Source organism: Ictalurus furcatus, chromosome 3, assembly GCF_023375685.1.
Source record: "Ictalurus furcatus strain D&B chromosome 3, Billie_1.0, whole genome shotgun sequence".
NCBI classification, from domain to species: Eukaryota; Metazoa; Chordata; class Actinopteri; order Siluriformes; family Ictaluridae; genus Ictalurus; species Ictalurus furcatus.
The window spans coordinates 34,303,681-34,324,564 of record NC_071257.1 but is presented as its reverse complement, the minus strand read 5'-3'; the positions used below and the strand labels follow the sequence as shown (position 1 = coordinate 34,324,564).

Sequence of the window (20,884 nt, the reverse complement as noted above, 5' to 3'; positions counted from 1 at the left end):
TTAAGTCAAGTCCTAAGTCAACAGAATCTACACGAGGAGTATAAGGGATCTTTAATTGTATAGTAACGATAAAGAACGTGTATAGCAATGATAAAGAGCAGTACTGTCCACAGTAAGCAATACTTGTGTGCAAGCTGCAGCTATATTTTTATAAATATTTTTTAGAACACTTCTATGGGACCAATTTCCCATCAAAAGTATTGAGGTCACCGACGACAAATAATAAGCATAACTCAAACATTTAAAAACACACAAAACTATATTACACAATACTGAAACATGAATTCAAAGTTTTCTGAATTGTGCACAAAATCGTTTTCCTTGGTTATATTACTCTGTTTTTTGTGCTCTCTGACATTTTCTGCTCATGTTTTCTTTTTTTGAACGCTTGCACTGTTTTCCCTTCGCACATGTTTCCACATTCTCTGCTTGCTTTTACAAAAGCTACGGTTTGGAGTTTCCTGTAAATGAAACTCAGCAGACTTTAGCGTCACCATTGGCCCACTACAGCTCCTCCTCTAGCCAATCAATCGAAGCTGGGAGTTGACGTCACTCCACTGTGACTCATGACTGTTGTGTTGACCTTTTTTTCAGAAAAGTCACATCTCTTCTGAAAAAAAGAAGAAAAATCTCATTTCTTTTCTGTCCCTTTAAAAAAAGGGAGAAAAGTATGAGTGAGAGAGTTCAGGAATTTCTGTGTAAAGTGTTTAGGGGTGGAGCACGCCACGGCAGCCCTCGAGAGGTCTGACTGTGCACATTGTGAATGCCTTACATTAAGCAGCTCCGCTCGCGACTCGCTCTCTTCTCGGAAGCCGAAGCGAATTGTGTTTCAGATCCTCGCGGATCTGGGCCGGCCGCTGCCGAGGATCCGGAGGATCTCTTATGGATCCGGAAGAGGAGCCGGAGACGAGCGCTGCTCTATCTCTTGCTCTGTTTTCCGGATCTGGCTCTCCACTGGATTTTGGAGCTCGCGTCGCGACTCCTCCTTCTGCTACGGAAAGCCAAAAAAAAAAAATGGCTTTACCATCCAAGCCATGTAAGGCCACCATTTCATTTGTGGGCAAGGCCTATGCAGTAGAAGTCTTGCTTGTGGGTCACTGCAGACAATGACAGTGTTGCAGGCCTACCAAGAAACCTGCTGAATGAGCTCGACATATGGCTGTATTCATCCAGTTGCTTCCCTGTTGTGTTGAGTTTACCCGGGCATCCACCTGGGCCAGCACTAGTGCGAGGGAGGCACAGAAGGTGAGTACAGCAGCCCGCTTCCCCACGCAGACAGACAGGGGAACCAAGCGGCCACAGTCGCGGCCTGCTACTAGGCCTGATCTGAGAATGGTCATAAAGGCCAAGCAGACAAAGGAGGAGTGGTCCTGAGGGGCCGTGGAGGGACGCATCAGGGGACATGAGGTTGACAGGGCAGTTAGCCCCCAGTGCTACTGTAGGGCCTTCCCTAGCCAAGACTGTCCCAAGTTTTCAGTGTTCTCTGGTCACAGGGCAATGAAAATCTGATGCTTTCCCTCCAATAGAATGTGGAAAAGTTAACATTACTAAAAGACCATCTGGCAGCATGGTAACTACTGCCAAATGTGTCTCCATGGGTTCTGTCTACCGTAGAAAAGGGTTACTGGGTCCAGTTCAGAGCTCAATCCCCCCTCCTGGTTCAGAGGTGTGATCACCACAGTACTCAGCCCAGACCAGAGCCCGATGTTTTAGCGTTCAGCTAACGCAACCTCTCGTTCCCTTCTCAGGGAACAGGGTTACATGCATAACCCAGACGTTTTGCACTTGAATTCTGTTGGTTGCCATATCACATTAAATGTGGAAAAAGATCTGACATGATTATTCTTGGTTATATATTTTACATTACAAAAACCGGTGTGTAGACATTTTATATAGATATGGCAGCATTTACAAATTGCATATTCATTGAATCCACATGTTTTAAGACAGGTAAGTGTGGCACATGTATTGTGTAAGGTATTTAAGACATGTCGTCTTTAAGAATGTTTCTTTTTGTATGATTTTTTTTTATTATATTATTCAATACAAAATATATATGCTTTTCAAAGTATTGTGTTTTTAATAAAGATATCCAATATTTGTTTATTTAGATCCCACACTCTGAAGATACTGTATGTATGGTGCAGCTTAAGGCGTCTGGATTTGGTCAGCGGCAACAACAGCTTGGTATCCCGCTGCTCGGCAGGTTTGCCAACAAGATTTCACAGGGAGTGACCAATGTGTGATGTTTAAGCCAGAGAACTCCAACTCCCTGAATTCGTCCGGTAAGATTACAATAAATACATCAAAGACAATAATGCAAAGCGAATCATATTTAGCCTTAAGAAGGGTTCAAATTCCTTTGGTAAGGTTTATGTAACTGAGCACATTGATGAATCATGCTTCAACCCAGATGCCACCTTCTGCATTGACACTGAGCTCCTTAAGACCATCATTGATCTGCCAGTTGAGGACTTTTACGTAAAAAGTAAACAAGCGATTATTCACCCAGGCGAACAGTAAATGGTAAGTGTTTCTTTCTGGATTTTTTAGTTGAAACTAGTTTTAGCACCAATTGTCAGACAGAAGCTGTAACTGCGCTTCCTTGTTGCTACGAGCTGTGTACACATTGCTAGATTAAAGCTAATTCCAGTTTTGATATTCGGTTTTGGTCGGGAGTCGCTTGTTCACGCAACCACACAATTGTCAAACTTGATAGACTCTGGGTCAGCTGGCAATTTCATCGACCAGGAAACCGTCAACTGCCTTAACATCCTGACTCATACAATGATACCTCCCCTGTACATCCGCACAATCGACTGAGGGCCCATTGGGGGAGGCACCATCACCCACTGTACTCAGCCTCCGCAGCAGAACAACAAGCCATGGAGGAATACATCCAGGAAGTGTTATAGCAAGTGTACATTCGTCCATCCACGTCTCCCGCCTTGGTCGGCTTCTATTTTTTTCGCCCATACCCAAGACTGTTAAGGATTTAGTCAGTTGTCAGACTTGAGTCGGCTATGATTGAACAGACGGTTCAATCTGATCTGTAGAAGATCAGATCTGTAGAAGACATGTAGACCAGTTGCTGTCCCCAACAAAACCCAAGTGGAAACCCCTGACTTCTTCACAAGCCCACAGCAGGCCACTGGGGCAACCCACCCTGCACACGAACGAGCTGGACACGCAGCATCGGGTAATGGGTGGGGAACCTGAGTGACCTGTGAAGAGGGTGACCACCTGACCCTAGCTCCTGGGGGACCCTGGACATTCCCGGAGGAGCTGAACACGCAGCGCCGGGTGGGTCTGGGGTTCTTCTGGGGTGTCCTGGGCCAGGGGCATCTGAAGATGTAACAACAGACCCAAATTGTCACTTGAGGAAAAGAAGACTGGGCCAGAAAAACCACTGCATCTTTCCAACTGCGGAGGACCTGACAGCAGCCCTGAAGAAGATAAACTGGCTCACGGCTTAGGCCCAGTGATGCTATTGAAATCGAAGATTTGAAAGACATATGTGTTGACCTCATTATTTCTAATTCTGATTTGTGTTTTTGTTTATACGTTTTATGTTACACCTCGACCCTAGACTGAGGTCGTAACAAGGGGTTTATATAGTATTTAAATTAAGGCAGCTTTGTATGTCTGCTAGGATAGTGCAGCAGTAACATGCAGGAATACTATACCAGCAAACGGGGTTTGAGCCTTAGCTCAACTAACTGATTTTTAAATGAGTGTTTTTGGGTTTTTTTTTACTGTAGAAAGTTCATCGAGGTAACATTGAATGAATTCCGTGTGAACAACAGTGACTGGAGGTCCATGCCAATTAGAAAGATTCAGGTGATGGACTATTAGCAAGTTATTGTCATTCATTTGTATAATTCCAACAATTATGTTATTTCACTATTTAGCTGTCTTTTTATTTTAAGGATCTAATAAATTGCATATATAAAATTATTTTATTTACAAGTGTCATGTTTGTGATTTTTAGGTTATTCATCATTTAGTACAGCTTCTGACCATCAAATCAAAACAGAATTGTTATTTTTTATGACATAATGCTTATTTATTCAGAAACAGAAGTATTTAAATACAAAAATGCAACTTTAAATTTTTTTACTCAGAGAGTGTGCTTTCAGTTTCACACCTCAAACTTAACTGCAGACTTAGTCAACATTATTCGGAAATTTCACGAGAGTTATGTACACAAGGAACACTTTGAGGGGGATAAAAGCGTCTCAGTTAGACATGATTCTAGTTTGAATTTAAGCAGATTTTTCTTGTGTGATATCAGATCGAGTAAGGAGCAGTATTAAGTCCATCACCACTGTCTAATAGTTTGATGTAACCACAATGGCATGCCAATGTACATGTCAATGTAATTCGACAAATTATTGTGAAATGCCATTTGAAGTAAATATTAAATACATACTTTCAGTATTTTTCATTTTTCATTCATTAATTTTCAGTAAGCACTTTTTCAATGCTTTCCATCTTTTTGTTCACGTCATCTTACTATGCTGAAGTTTTTTTTTATTGTTTCTTGCGTTTAGATTATCATATTATATATGACAAAAAAAAAGAAAAAAAAAAAAGCTGCTTATTCAATACTGTTTATTCCTCACCTTTTATTTCCACTAACAGAATTAATTCGGTCCAAATTTATGACATTATTTATAGGCCTGCTTGTTTTTGAGTTATTGAGGTTTGAATTAGACAATTTCCAATCAAGTGAGCAGTCAACCAGGACAATAACCTGAGACGTTTGCTTTTCCGATCCCTGGGGCTCTCCAGACACCACTTTTAAAATCAGTGGTACAGATGCTTTTTAAAACCTTGTTGCTTGTACTCAAAAGAAATCTGGCAATATTGGAGGAATAAACTACAGACAGGTTATTTTAATAATCATAATGGAGCACCTACAAAATCATCTTAGGCACTTATGTAACCAGACTCTGAATTCCCTCCGTAAATATTGCTAAAACATTTGGACTTAAGGCAGCCACTCTGAATACAGCCCTTACTGTGATTTCAGATTGAGTCGGTGACTAATGTCCAAAACCTTTACACTAACAGTCATATCTTTCAAGATACCAAGACAACTGCATTGATATTAAATCATCTCCAGTTACAGAAATGAGCTCGGATTTTAGAACTGATAAATATAATAAAATTCATCATAGTTAAAGAGGAGAGATGTAGTACATCATGATTTAGACTCTCTGCCTTGGTCACATACATACTGTATATCCCCAACCTGAGACAAAAAAAAAAGTGTTATTTAACAAAACTGTTATTTAACAAATAACAGTGATTTCCTTGGGATTTCATTGGTTCTAAAAAAAAAAGATAAAAATGTTCATTCTGCATCTTAGTAACTAATTTGTAATAACTAACCTGTAACTAATTTTAACTCATCATACATGCTGAATTTTGACCAATTTTACAATTTTGTGGCCATGCTTCAACACATGCAGAACCCTTTTTAGTCTCTGAGATTTTATATATACATATATATACAGTATCTCAAAAGTGAGTACACCCCTCACATTTTTGTAAATATTTGATTATATCTTGTCATGTGACAACACTGAAGAAATGACACTTTGCTACAATGTAAAGTAGTGAGTGTACAGCTTGTGTAACAGTGTAAATTTGCTGTCCCCTCAAAATAACTCAACACACAGCCATTAATGTCTAAACCGCTGGCAACAAAAGTGAGTACACCCCTAAGTGAAAATGTCTAAATTGGGCCCAATTAGCCATTTTCCCTCCCCGGTGTCATGTGACTTGTTAGTGTTACAAGGTGTCAGGTGTGAATGGGGAGCAGGTGTGTTAAATTTGGTGTCATCGCTCTCACACTCCCTCATACTGGTCACTGGATGTTCAACATGGCACCTCATGGCAAAGAACTCTCTGAGCATCTGAAAAAAAGAATTGCTGCTCTACATAAAGATGGAAAATGTTTTAAGATGGAAAATCGGGTAGAACATTGTTAGGTATAGGTACCAACAGTTGGGTCTAAAAGTTTGATCCACGCTCGATAAAAGGAAGAAAATAGAAGGCATTAAATTATGTGACCACAAAACCATGGACTAAGTAACGTCATGGGCGGAGACCTTGGCTACACCCCGCCCCAACATCAGGCTGACTGGAGCAAACCTTTCGGGTTCTGCCCTGCTACGAAGAGTTGAAACTCTTGGACACCATGGAAACAACGAGTTCTCTTCTACCAACACTTTTCAAAAGGTACAACCTAATCAACATCTTCAGGGAGTCTTCATCAACTAACAACAGCTCCAAGCGTCTTCTTCAAACCCACATCTTAAGGAGTTCTCTTCAACCAGCATCTTCCACTCAACGTCGTCAGGAGTTCTCGCTTCAACTAACATCTGCAAGAGGGCTCTGCAATCAACGTCTGCGTAAACTAGTTCCGGCAAAGCTTCCTAACTCCACTTGTGAAAGAACCAGAAAAACTGTCGCCAAGCCTACGAGACTCCATTCCATTCACCATTCACCATTCCGAGTGGTCCTCCTAGATGCCGCTCAAATGCAACCAGACCTCTGATGAATCCCACAAGGCAAGTGAGCACCTCCAGGTCTCAGTCGAAGCTCGACTCGTTTGGGTCGAGGTCTAAGAACAGCGTACTGTGTTAAAACTAGGGAGCCAGTCATTCTCTATCAAAGTTACTTTCACCCCCTTTGTTTGTATGTGTATGTGTGTGTGAGAGCTTATGTGTTAGTTTAGTTTCTATGTATTAGAGTACTTTAATAAAGTCTAGTCTGATTTTAATACCAAGTGTCTCTTGTCTATGTTTATGATTTAATGTCTTAAGATGTCCGATCTTTTTACCGTGCTCATAAGCCATGTTTAACATCAGGATATTATTACCGGTGGCCACTGGTGACTAATCTCCTAGACAGAGTTAATAGTGAGACCAAACGTTACACAAGAACTCCAATTAGTTGCCACAGGAACCATTAAACAATGAATCCCCACTCACTGACACAGAGGAGCCAACACAGGCTCCTAATGGAATGAGACCTTTGTTCTTTCCCCCAGGGTGCAAAGCTAGATTTCGCTACGTCCTTATCAATAGTTTTGACCCCATCAGCGCTTACCGTTTTGAAGCGGACGAGGTGTTTCATGTGCATGATTCCCTGGCCGTAGTTCTGTGGCAGTAAACTGTCGTCTTGCCCCTTAATCACAGCCACCAGGTCCCACAGGTTATGGCTCCCTCCTGGAGGCTGAAAAACAAACGCCCAAATTGACTTCTCTTACAAATATCGTGGCAGCGATACTGCAAAAGTGTGCACGTTTGGTTTTACTGACCGAGAAGCACTCAGAGAACCAGCGCAGTTTCTTCGTTCGCACATCACTGGAAAGTTTGTCGAGTTCTTGCTTGATGTCTCTGGACACTTTACCACAGAGGAGAGGAGGAGCACCGGGAACCATCGCTCGATCTATGACAAAACAGGCCGGTAATCATTCACTCAGCACGTTAAACACGTCACTAAACACGCAGGGGCTCACAAGCTTCACATCAGAATCCAGAATTCAGCTTTGTGGTATAAACATACAATATTAATCAATTTCATGTCGGAAAAATACGTTCCATTTCATTTGGTTTAAAATTTCAACAGAAGAATCCTGCTTATGTTACGTCATCTTTTATTTCGTGCAGTAATGGTGGTTCACCCGTGTTTCCGATGATGTCGTCCCAGCTGTGTTCAGTCAGGATGTTGATTAGCAGCGGGGCGATGAGAGGCGTGAGCGACCACAGACGCACAGTCGAGTCCCTGGAGCAGGACGCCATGGTGAACGGCCGACTCGGATGGCACGTAAGACCTAAGGTCAGTGTTACACATACACAAACATAAACACACACACCATGTAAAAACTACAGCAGTGTTGGCAGTACTGCAGATGTTTAATTAGGGATCGCCACACTATATGGACTGCGTGTAGTACCGTAGACGTCGGCTCCGTGGTCATAGACGGTGTCCAGACAGGTCCCGTCCCTGGTGTCCCACACGCGTATGGTGTAGTCCCAACTTCCCGAGGTGAGCAGGTACGGTACCTCGGAGTTCCACATCAGACCACGTACTGGAGCTGTGTGTCCACTCAGGACGTTAATGCAGGCGTCCTGCGTGTAGTCCCAAATACGCACCGTCCTTCAACACACACACACACACACACACACTTCAGAATAGAAGCATCTCTGACAGCAGCTTTTCCGATGTAATTATAACGAACGAGTCACCCGTCGTCCGAGCCGCTGCACAGGATTCCCTCTCGGAGAGGAGACCAGCGCACGTGGAACACTTTGGCCGTGTGTCCAGTAAACACCTTCAGCGGCTGATCCGAGCTTGTAGCCAAGTAGTAGACTCTTACGTTTTTATCCTCACATCCGGTCGCAATCATGTCTCTGAGACAGAGAGAGAGGAAGAAGAGGATGAGATAAGAGCTCAGACGTTAAACTCGATATTAACGTCAGGTTTGAGAGGATCTGATCACAAGTGGACGGTTTTAAGGCGTGAACGAAGTCTAATGAGTTAGGAGTCAGGATTGGGAAGTAATCTGGTGCGTATATGGAAACACAATATATGCAGTGTGAATATTAGAGAACCTCTGTAGTTAACAACGTCGCAATATTTAACAAAATCCAATCTCAACTGGTCACAGAAGGCGCATTGGTGACAAGTGTAAATATGAGGAGTTTAGAGCAGTCTGATCAACTGTCCGGTTGTGATCCGATCAGCAGAGACGGACGTTAATAGCGTGTCTGGACATGGGCAGAGAGAAAACAGTGGGAAAAAATAATTAAGCTTTAAATGAAGCCTCAGAACACCACAGATTAATACCAAATCCATTCAGTACCATTTCATTTGTAATGATTAATAATTTTTTTTTAAATACGCCACCGTACCAAACAATATATCTGAAAAGCGTATCATTTATCACGATATAGGTATTTTATTGATATATCGCCCAGCCCTAGTTGTTGATGAACTTCGCTCGGACAGACAGAGATACTCACTTGTTATTCTGACTCCAGTCACACCCGAACACGGCCGCAGGGTGCTTATATTTATGCAGCACTTTACCGTCAATGGTTCTGATGATACTGAAACCATTAAATAATAAAAGCAGAGAGATTAAAAAAGAAAAATCTGATACACTCAAGGAGCAAAATTCTAGCGATGTGAAGTAGCAAAATCAGAAATGTACCAGAACCCGTCTCCGCTGCACGTGGCGATGCGTTTGGAATCTTTGTGACTCCACGCGATGCAGAAGATACCGTTCTTCCCATGCTGCAAACACACACACACACACACACACACACACACACAAAATCCACACAATGGGGTTATAGAGCTCTGCGTCAGTGTGTGTTAATCTCAGCTGAGGGGGCGTGGACCCTTCTGATCCTGTTTCCCTCTGTGGACTTCATTTTCACAATACCAAACGGAACCCTGTCACATCTTAACACGTGTAAATCATATCGTACGCAGTCGCTGCCTTGCGGTTTCATGGCGTTCTTTAAATACGTACCTCGTTAAACCTTGTGATCATTTTGCCCTTTTTCAAGTCCCAGATGAACGCTCCGTTCCTGGACGTGGCTCCTGCTATGCAGTTCAGGTCTCCTTCGGGTGGCAGTATGGAATAAATAAATATAATAATTATAGACTAAATACAAACCGCACACAGATTTCTAGATGCCATAAGAACAGGTTATTATAAATTATTTGTACAAATAAATAAATACCTAAATAAATAAATAAAATCTTTACACTGTGTTTTGAAGTATGACAAATAAGCAATTCGCGGGGTCCAAGCACTGCAGGTAATAATAATAAGAAGAATAATAGTAATAAAAATATTCGAGTAAACAAGTCTCCTGATTATGAACATGCTCCTATGTTTAGTCTTATAGCGTAACAGATCGTGTATCTCACCAGGAGCCCAGGAGAGCGAGTAGATGACTCCTTCGTTCCCGGGAGACGTGTAGACGGCTGTTAAAGTGTTAATGTCCCACACTTTGATCGTCCCGTCAAAGGAAGCCGTAGCGAGCAGGTTCGGGTCGTCCGGTTTAAACTTACAGTCGAATATGGTTTCTACATGACCCTAAAAAAATGACGCACGTACACATAGTGTTATAAAAACCACCGTTTACGTGTCTGTGTAAAATCAGAAACTCGTTCGCATTATTTATCAGCCCGCGGTTCGTACCAAATCTCGGAGGAAGTCCCACTTTTTCGCCCCCATGTCGTAGAGGCCGACTCCTCCGTCCATGAAGCAGCAGACGGCATGTCCGGGTGGCAGAGAGAACGCCTGGTTCTGTGAGAGTGTCGGAGGAGGAACGGCCTCGCTCGTAGACGACGTGTAGTGGTTCTTGGATGGGGAAATTGAGCTAGCGACTAGAGACAGAGAGAGAGTGATGAGTCAGAGTACTATACCAACCTCTTCAGTCGTACCAAGTTTGTATGGCAACTGTAACAGGACAAAAAGGACAGGACGTTTATGAAAAATACATTCTTTTAGTACTGCCTCAATAATGATGCTAATTCCTGCTAATTCCTACAATGGGATTTCAAGCAGCATGTTAGTGCAAAGCTAACGCTAAGTGCTGGAGTTATGCCTGTTATAAAAACGTAGCAACAAAAGTCCATGTATATACTCGATGCGTGCCGTAGCAATGGCCATTCTCACCATTCTCGCCTGCATACTTTATGTACATCTGGAGGATTAAAAACAACGGCCACTACAGCCCAAACATCCGATTCGATTTCCACGTCGAACTGTCAAATGTTTCACTTTAATTACACACGCAATGATGTTAAACACACGGGAGAGCTCTGTTAATACGTTCCACCGTCGTCGTGATTGTTGTCATGAACCGCGTCTCAAATTGAAACCTCTGAGCTTATATTTAAAAGTATTCACTAATCTAGGAAATCCAGACGACCGGCACATAAAAACAGGTCTTTCGGTAGGTTTAAATCCTTCATGGGAGGTTTTGAAAATCCAAACACTGAACTTAACATGAAACCTGGTTAGTGTTAGTACTCAATAACGGTCTAAAATAGAATATAAGGATACGGTTTGAGATGCAGCCCTGGTTTGCAGACACAGCGTCACGTGGTGTTACAGTATACTGCCCCGAGTTACCTGCTAAAATGTCTTAAAAGATACTAAATACCACATAAACATTTCAGCATCTACCATATGATGTCAGATACTACATCAGACCTTTCTTTGCTGGTGGAGAGTTTAACACGTGCAGGGCGTGGAAGCCCGTCTTCTTCAGTTTGAAATTGTCCAGCGGCGTCGTTCTCGAGACGTTCCACACTCTCAGCACGCCAACCTGAGAGTCTTCACACACGGCAAAATAAATAAATTGTTTTAAAAAACAGCTATTAAACAGGGTTGGGCAGAACTGATGCCCAAGACATTATTATTATTTTGGTGAAGTGTCACTCACAGTAATGAAGGAAGTAAGGAAGCAGTCCCATAATTCTGCTGACTGTACGAGAGTTTCTTAAACGTTGTTTTTATTTTATTTAAAAACATTGCCCGGTCTACATGGGCTGTTCTCAAATCACCAGAATTACTCTTGGCTAGCTACCGAATGGTGACTTGATGGTTGTCATTAGCTATTCGGAAGCCTATAAGGTAAACCAGTTGACAGCTAGTCCGATTCTGATTGGTCAGAAGGTGTTGATTCATTTTCTAGAACAACTCTAGAGCAAGTCTGACTGTATCGCATTTACAATTCGCTGGTTTATATGAATGATCGAATACATTATCGCTACTTGTATGATAGAAAGGTCTGCACTGTATAAAAGGTCATTAACCGGTCAGGTTATATATGATGGGCAATAAATATTTAGGCAAAAAAATTGAACAAGTACTAAGAAGAACAGATGTGCAAGGTGTGAGTTTCTTAGTAGTAAACATACATAATGCATAAAGATTGTTGTTAAATATCAGCTGTGTAGCGAATGCTTGCAATGATGTGACTTCAGGCACGTGCTACGAAATCAGTAGTATACTGTGTGTGTGTGTGTGTGTGTTGTTGTGTACAGCTGTGTTTCTGTCTCACCCCCAGTAATGAACATGCCCGGGGCAGTAGGCACCCAGGCCAGGCACTGTACGGACGCGGCCGCGCTCGGTAAACTGAACGCCGTCACACACGACAGCGAGTCCGAGTCGAGCAGCCTGATGCCGTTGTGCATGTTCGCCACCAGCAGGTAGTCTGTACTCAGAGGGTCCCACTCCAGCGCAGTCACCGGATCCTCCTCATCCGTTCCCTCCAGAGACTCCGGACGCAGCACGTGCTTCTGATTCTTCGAGCCTGTCGAGGACATTTTACGTCATTAGTCGGTATTCTGTCCAGAGACTTTGATTAGCAAACCTTCGGGACTGGACTAACTAATGAATGAATTAATTATTAATGTCCTGAGGTTTGTGAATATTAAAACATGTATCTTGCTTAAACCATTAGTATTATATTAAGTGTCTTATTACTATATAAAATGCATTCCTAAATCTAAAATATATACGCTGGTGCCCAAAAAAGTTTGTATACCCCTTGCAGAATCTGCTAAATCGTAATACTGTTACCAAAATAAAACGGATCATAAAAATCCCATGGTGGTGTTTATTTAGTTCTGTCCTGATTAAACTATTTCACATAACAGATGTTTACATTTAGTCCACAAGACAGGATAATAGCTGAATTTATAAAAATTACCCCGTTCAAAAGTTTACACACCCTTGCTTCTTAATACTGTGTGTCGTTTCCTAGATGATCGACGACATGATGTGTTTATGTTCTGTGAGAGTTCTTCACGAGTCCCTTGTTTGTCCTGAGCATTTAAACTGCCCACTGTTCTTCAGAAAAATCCTCCAGATCCTGCACATTCTTTACTTTTCCAGCATCTTCTGCATATTTGAGCCCTTTCCAACAGCGATTATATGATGTCGAGATCCGTCTTTTCACACCGAGGACGACTGAGGGACTCTCACAGAACATAAACACATCATGTCGGTGATCATCCAGGTAACGGCACACAGCATTAAGAATCAATGCTGTGTGAAATAGTTTATTCAGGACAGTATTAAATAAACAACAACATGGGATTTTTATGATCCATCTTATTTTGTTAACAGTACTACGATTTAGCAGATTCTGCAAGGGGTGTGCAAACTTTTGGGCACAACTGTATATATATAAATAATTAAGTTCTATAAATAAGTAAGAGTTATTGGTACTTGTACTCACAGTAAAATGTCACAATAAAATGGTACAGGAAATAAATAAATAAATAAATAAATAAATAAATAAATAAAATATAATTAAATAAAAATAAATTTATAAATAAAACAATAAAATAACACATCAAACAGCTACAAAATTGCTACTCATGTGTCTAAATAAGTAATAGTTACCAAATATCAGAATGTACAGCTAGGTATTAAGACAAGATTTTAAATAAATTCACTTAAAATAAAACGACTGTACATACCAATTAAGATTTATTATAAAAGTAGACCGTGCGAACACACGGCCCTGCTTAAAGGATGAAGTGAGCATGACGACACCTGGCTGAAAGACGGACAGACTCCCGTCTGTGTGTCCAAACACCACTTTGCCCTTCTTTATCGGATGCCATCGGAACAGGCAGATATCCGACAGGAAGCTGTGAGCCTCTTTATGTACGGTGACGCCCGAGTCCGGCCCGGAAACGACCCACACGTACAGAGGGCCGCGGTGCGAGACGAACGCTACGCTATCACCCGTGTTCCAGCACCAACTTATCGAGGCAGGAATACCTGCATGCAACAGGACAAGGCGGTTATAATAACACGTATACACTCGTAACACTAAACATGTATATGAGGTGATATACTGTATACACAAGGTTACGTAATGTTAACATACAGGATGTAAGGAACACCATGACACGACGCAGGTCATTTTCGTAATATAGTATGCAAGTTTTTTTTTTTTTTTTAATAAATAAAATATTCCTAACAACTAAATCCATAATACTCTGTAACTTGTAAATCTAGTCTGATTCTTTTCTCCAATACAGTGGAGTCAAAGTGCCAAATTAACAGTCTAATCTAACACACCATCCAGTTTTAAAGCAATTAAACTTTTCAAACTTTTACATGCAGAATTGCACCTGAAATTGGGTTTTGTTGCAGGAAGGTGTGTTTTTTGGGGGGAATATGTTTACATGGAGATCTGGACGTTATCTGCTATCTAGGTCTGTAATACGTGCAGTATCTCTGTGCGTGTAACATGCAGTACAAGGCTAAAAGTTGAGTGTGTGTGTGTGTGTGTGTGTGTGTGTTGCCTTTAGTGTTGTCGAGGCGAGCGACGGCCTTCTGCTCGGCCACGTTCCAGACGATCAGCAGGTTATCCGCGCTGGCGCTGGCGAACACCTCGGGGTTGTGTGGACACCACGAGATGGCAGTGATGGTCTTCTTGTGCTCGGACATGATGGCACGCAGCTTGAACTCGTTGTATCTGTGGTCCAGCTGAAAAGACAGCATACGGCGTACATATACCGTTCTACTGTAAGTATATAATAAACTCATGATCCCTAATGCTAGCTAGCTTGTTGTAAACAAACAAACAAACAAACAAACAAAAAACATGATTTCATGGAGGAGTCTGAGTTATTTCCATCTTTTTTTCCGAGATTGAATATTATATACTTAATTGTGAGCACAGATTCCCATTTCCAAGTTGTAGTCGAATGCAGCATGAATATGTATTCAATCCAATTCAGTTTGATTTGTATAGCACTTTTAATAATGGACACTGCGTCTCAAAGAAGCTTTACAGAAACATATAAACACAGGATGGAGATTTTAAGCGTGTGGATTTATCTCTATTGAGCGAGACGGTGGTGACGGTGGTGAGGAAAAACTCCCTGAGATGATACGAGGAAGAAACCTTGAGAGGAACCGGACTCAGAAGGGAACCCGTCCTCATCTGGGTAACGACGGATAGTGTGAAAGTAAAAGAAAGTTCATTATGGTGTTTATATGAAGTCTGTTTGTTGAACTAGTCCATTGTTCACTAAAGGAGACCTGAGTGTAATATTGCATGTGGTAATCGCAGTCCCAAGGCCATCGCAGCAACCGTCGTCCCATGTATGCATGTATGCTAACTGTAATTCTTTTGTCGTTGGAAAACTGCACTATCACGCATAACTTACCAGGTAAAATTAGTGAAAATTTTCTGATGCTTTTTTTTTAATGTCTGTTTTGACTGGCTAATATAATACTGGTTAGCCAGAACTAGCATAAATTTCCTAACGACACTCACCAAGACGTGAACAACATTTCAGTCTTGGTTAGAGGAAGGGTTTTTAGTGAAACGTCAATTAACTTAACCTTACCTGTTCCTTAAAAATGAAAAATTCTCTCTGACACAGCGATGTTTCTACTTAAAGGACGATCTGAAGACTCCAGAGTGAGGTTTCTATTCACAGTGTTTACCTGGTAGACATATATAGCGAGCGTAGCACAGTAAGCGAACCTGTCTCCGCTCGCTACACACACATCTTTATTCCAGGGCTGACATCCAGCAGCTAGCAGTCCCACCTGCTTCACCTGAGACATCTTTACCTGCCAACAAAACAAACAACAGAGTCACCTGAAATGTTCTACAACACCAGAACACCACAAACTGTTTTGTTTTTGTGATCGTAAAGCAAAAAACCCTGAACCAAAAAAAAAAAAAAAAAGCTCATGGCATTTGTACAGTATTTATGGCAGAAATGTTCAGTGTAGTAATGCTGTATAAAGGGGTGGAGTTAGATTGAATATTTATGGGTGTGGTTAGGTGTGCTGCTCTAATATCCAATCAGATCAGTTCTTCTCGTTACCTTGATGTTACAGTAGATTTCCCTGTTCTTGCTTTCGTTACAGTATTTTAGTTTTGGGGGTTCCCCTTGTGCAGAACTGAATTTATTTGTCCACAGTAGTGCTTAATTTCTCACATGAAAGTAGAGATTGACTACCGTTTACATGCACAGCAGTAATCTAATTAAGGACCTTATTCTGAATAAGACGTATAATATTCTGATTAAGGTGTTTACACGAGTCGCTTTTAGAATATTCCTTTCATGTTCCCGTTTTACGTGTTATAGAACATAGATCGATTAATGGCACACGTCATTACGTCCCCGCGCCACGCCGTCCGACGGTCCCTCCAGAATTTCACGTATCGACATACAGTTGGTCTTCGTCATGGAACCGTATACAGTTTTGGGTGTTTTTATTTTTAATTTTATGAAAGCTTCAAGTGCGGTTAATTATTTGTCGTGCTGTATGTGCTAATAGCCGACTGCTTGAAGCCGTGGGCTGCGTCCCAAACCGCGTACTTACCGTCTATATAGTATATAGATACATGTATTTCTCCTACTATATAGCAGGTAAGTACGCGGTTTGGGACGCAGCCGTGCTCTCTTGTTTGCCGTTAAACGGTTGAGCGCTGCCGTGTGTGTACGTGTCCTGTCGCACAATGCGGTGAAAACTCCCACACGACGTTAATAGTGCGATTAAGGTGTGTACATGTCTGTAACGCACGTCGATAATGCGACTAAAACAGGAAATACTCCACACGTCTTAATTCCATTTGTGTTTACTCCGAGTATGACTTTAATCAGATTAAGGTCATCCATAATCTCTGTTTACATGCCAGTGTCTTAATCAGAGTATCGTCTTAATCGGGTTCATATCGGATTATCGTTGTCCTTGTGAACGTACTGACTCAGCGCTTTAAGGTATAAATGTTATAATTTCATTGTGGAACTTGTATACTATTAAATTAAAAAAGCCCCTCCCATTTCCCATCACCCTGCTCAATAGCAGCTCACCACAGAGTCACGATACTCTGCACACAGAAACCCAACACTGTCCTGAAGAATCTAATAACACTCTCGCGCCACTGAAACGATTCATTTGTTTATATTAATCGGAAATGTCCGATAAGTTAAAAACGGCAGTGTACTGTGAGAAAGGGTTAAGCCGTAATTATTTCCAATTTGCATTTGTCTTTCGTCTTCTTCCTGACGTATACACGACCTCTCATTAACGGAGCTTGGTAGGAAGTAGCAGGGATCGTTGCTATCTTTGGTGACGCTGTGTTTACGTACTTTAGCTAGTACAGTTAGCTTGTTTTGCTTCGCTAATCTGCCAACGAAGCCAGTCCGGAGCCGAGGAGTGATTTATTTAACATGTGTTTAACTGAAACATTAATAACTTGAATAACTTATAAGTTACAAATACAGTAGCTACTAACACTTCTCATCAGAAAAAATACAAAATAAAAACAAACAAATGCTAGACAGGCCACACCCACAAGGGATTTTTTTTTTTCCTTTGAGTCTGAAGGGATTGAGAAGTGCAATTTATGTCCAATGCAGGTGGAAATCATCAGTGTGCGTTTGTGGATTTGAAATGTCACCACCCCTGTTGTGCTGCTCCGCCCACATTGACGTACATTTCTGAACGTAGCTAAAATTAGCTACTAGGTGTAAAAATATAGGCTTGAAATGGACTCTTCAGTGTTCTAGCACTAAAATGGAGTCCATTGTGTGTGTCCTTGTGTGTGTGTGTGTGTGTGTGTGTGTGTGTGTGTGTGTGAGTGGAAGTTAATAGTCATGTGGATGTGACTGAATTGGAATGAATGAAACTGTTCATTCACTCCTCATTCAGTGATGACGTTCCGACAGACACACACACACACACACACACACACACACACACGCTATGTCTATGTAAACAACCCAGCATGATGCTAGCATAGCCTTCCTGGCTAAGTGCTCAGCAAAATCATACCGGATGTTGATATGGATGAAAGAAACAGTACATACTTATCTCTCTGTCTCTCTCTCTCTGTCTGTCTGTCTGTCTCTCTCTCTCTCTCTGTCTGTCTGTCTTTAGCAGCAGCTGCATAACCTCCTACCTTCATGCCGTCATCTCTCCTGCAGAACCAACTGAGTGTCTCCATGCCTCCGTAATTACACTCACACACACACACACACACACACACACACACACAAACAACAACAACCTGAACCTGATGCTTTTACTGAAGACAATAAGCAAAACCAAGAGAAAAGGTGTATGTGAAGGCTAGCCTGCTATATGAGTGTATGGAGAGAGAGAGAGAGAGAGAGAGAGAGAGAGAGACACTCATCTGGATGGGGCGTGATTACATGGTCCCTGTCGGTAGCCAGGCAACAGCGTATCACCTTCATTAACATTTAACATGAGATGCCTTTAACTCCTTCTTTCAATCCACCATGTGTACTACCGTCCATCTCTATACATCACACACTCCACAATCTCTACTGTACATCTCTATACATCACACACTCCACAATCTCTACCGTCCATCTCTATACATCACACACTCCACAATCTCTACCGTCCATCTCTATACATCACACACTCCACAATCTCTACTGTACATCTCTATACATCACACACTCCACAATCTCTACTGTACATCTCTATACATCACACACTCCACAATCTCTACTGTACATCTCTATACATCACACACTCCACAATCTCTACCGTCCATCTCTATACATCACACACTCCACAATCTCTACCGTCCATCTCTATACATCACACACTCCACAATCTCTACTGTACATCTCTATACATCACACACTCCACAATCTCTACCGTCCATCTCTATACATCACACACTCCACAATCTCTACCGTCCATCTCTATACATCACACACACACACTCCACAATCTCTACCGTACATCTCTATACATCACACACACACTCCACAGTCTCTACCGTCCATCTCTATACATCACACACACTTGCACAATCATCATCTCCATGCTGCTCTATCTTAAGCAACCCCTAAATGCCCTGAATAATAAACACACACCATTAAATGACATTATACCACAGCTGTCGAATTCTGGATTCTGATTGGTCAGACGGTGTTAATTAAATCCATTCATCATTAATGTTTATATTGATGCATGTCATCTTTATCTTAAAGCCACAAACTGATTTGTACATCTCATTTGCATACACACATCAGCCATAACGTTAAAACCACCTGCCTATATATTGTGCCCCTTGTGCCAACAAAACCACTCTGACCCATCGAGGCATGGACTCCTCAAGACCTCTGAAGGTGCGCTGTGGGATCTGGAACCAAGACATTAGCAGCAGATCCTTTAAGTCCTGTAAGTTGTGAGGTGGGACCTCCATGGGTCGGACTTGTTCGTCCAGAACATCCCACAGACGCTCGATCGGATTGAGATCTGGGGAATCTGGAGGCCGAGTCAACACCTTGAACTCTTTATCATGTTCCTCAAACTGTTCCTGAACTATTGTTGGAGTGCGTCAGGACGCATTATCCTGCTGAGAGAGGACACTGATATTAGGGAATAGCGTTACCATGAAGGAGTGTACTTGGTCTGAGACAATGTTTAAGTAGGTGGTACGCATCAAAGTAACATCCACGGGAATGCCAGGACATGAGGTTTCCCAGCAGAACATCCCCCAGAGCATCACACTGCCTCCGTGGGCTCACCTTCTTCATGTAGTGCATCCTGGTATCATCTCTTCCACAAGTAAGCGACGCAGACGCACGGCCATCCACGTGATGTAAAAGAAAACGTGATTCATCAGACCAGGCCGCCTTCTTCCATTGCTCCATGGTCCAGTTCTGATGCTCACGTGCCCATTGTTGGAGCTTTCGGTGGTGGACAGGGGGTCAGCATGGGCTCTCTGACCGGTCTGCAGCTATACAGCTCCATACTCAGCAATCTGTGATGCACTGTGTGTTCTGACTCCTTTCTATCAGAGGCAGCATTTCTTCAAGATTTTCAGCAATCTGTAGCTCTTCGGTGGGATCGGACCAGACGGGTTAGTCTTCGCTCTTCAAGTGCATCAATGAGCCTTGGATGCCCACGACCCTGTCACAGGGTCACCGGTTGTCCTTCCTTGGAGCACTTTTGGTAGGTACTAACCACTGTATACCGGGAACACCCCACAAGACCTGCTGTTTTGGAGACGCTCTGACCCAGTCGTCTAGACATCACAATCTGGTCAAAGTCTCTCAGATCCTTACACTTGCCCATTTTTCCTGCTTCCAACACGTCAACTTCGAGAACTGACTGTTCACTTGCTGCCTAATAAATAAATACACCCCACCCCTCGACAGGTGCCGCTGTAACGAGATAATCAATGTCATTCACTTCACCTGTCAGTGGATTTAATGTATTAATGTTATGGCTGATCGGTGGATATTTGCATATTATATTTTTATTCTCGTTTCGAAAAATGAACTCAACACACAGAGTGGCGCTTTTTTTCATTCTTCATGTTTCATTTCCTGTATAGTCCATATTAGTACCTGTGACACTGCCGTCTAGCGCACATGTTCACAAGTGCAAAAATATAATCAGATCCATGTCTGGAAAATGTGGTACAGGCATGCTTCACACACACACACACTCTACACACTCTACACACACTACACACACTCTACAAACTCTAAACACACACACACACACACACACACTCGCACACACACACACTCTACACACTCTACACACTCTACACACACTCTACAAACTCTAAACACACACACACACACACTCTACACACTCTACACACTCTACACACACTCTACAAACTCTAAACACACACACACACACACACACACACACACACTCGCACACACGCACACTCTACACACACACACACACTCTACACACACACACACACTCTCGCACACGCACACACACACACTCACACACACACACACACACACACACACACATAAACACACATTCTATACACACACA

At 42.2% G+C, this 20,884-nt stretch overlaps 1 protein-coding gene across 1 annotated transcript; it reads right to left on the bottom strand.

Annotated features, from left to right (window-relative positions):
• Positions 1 to 7,173: 7,173 nt before the first annotated feature.
• Positions 7,174 to 8,339, bottom strand: wdr17 (WD repeat domain 17). Its single transcript, XM_053622150.1, has 2 exons — positions 7,973 to 8,339; positions 7,174 to 7,849 (listed from the first exon to the last, which is right to left on the bottom strand). The coding sequence occupies exons 1-2, from the start codon at positions 8,094 to 8,096 to the stop codon at positions 7,656 to 7,658; spliced, it is 318 nt and encodes a 105-aa protein (XP_053478125.1). The 5' UTR covers positions 8,097 to 8,339; the 3' UTR covers positions 7,174 to 7,655.
• Between the last annotated feature and the right edge of the window lie 12,545 nt (positions 8,340 to 20,884).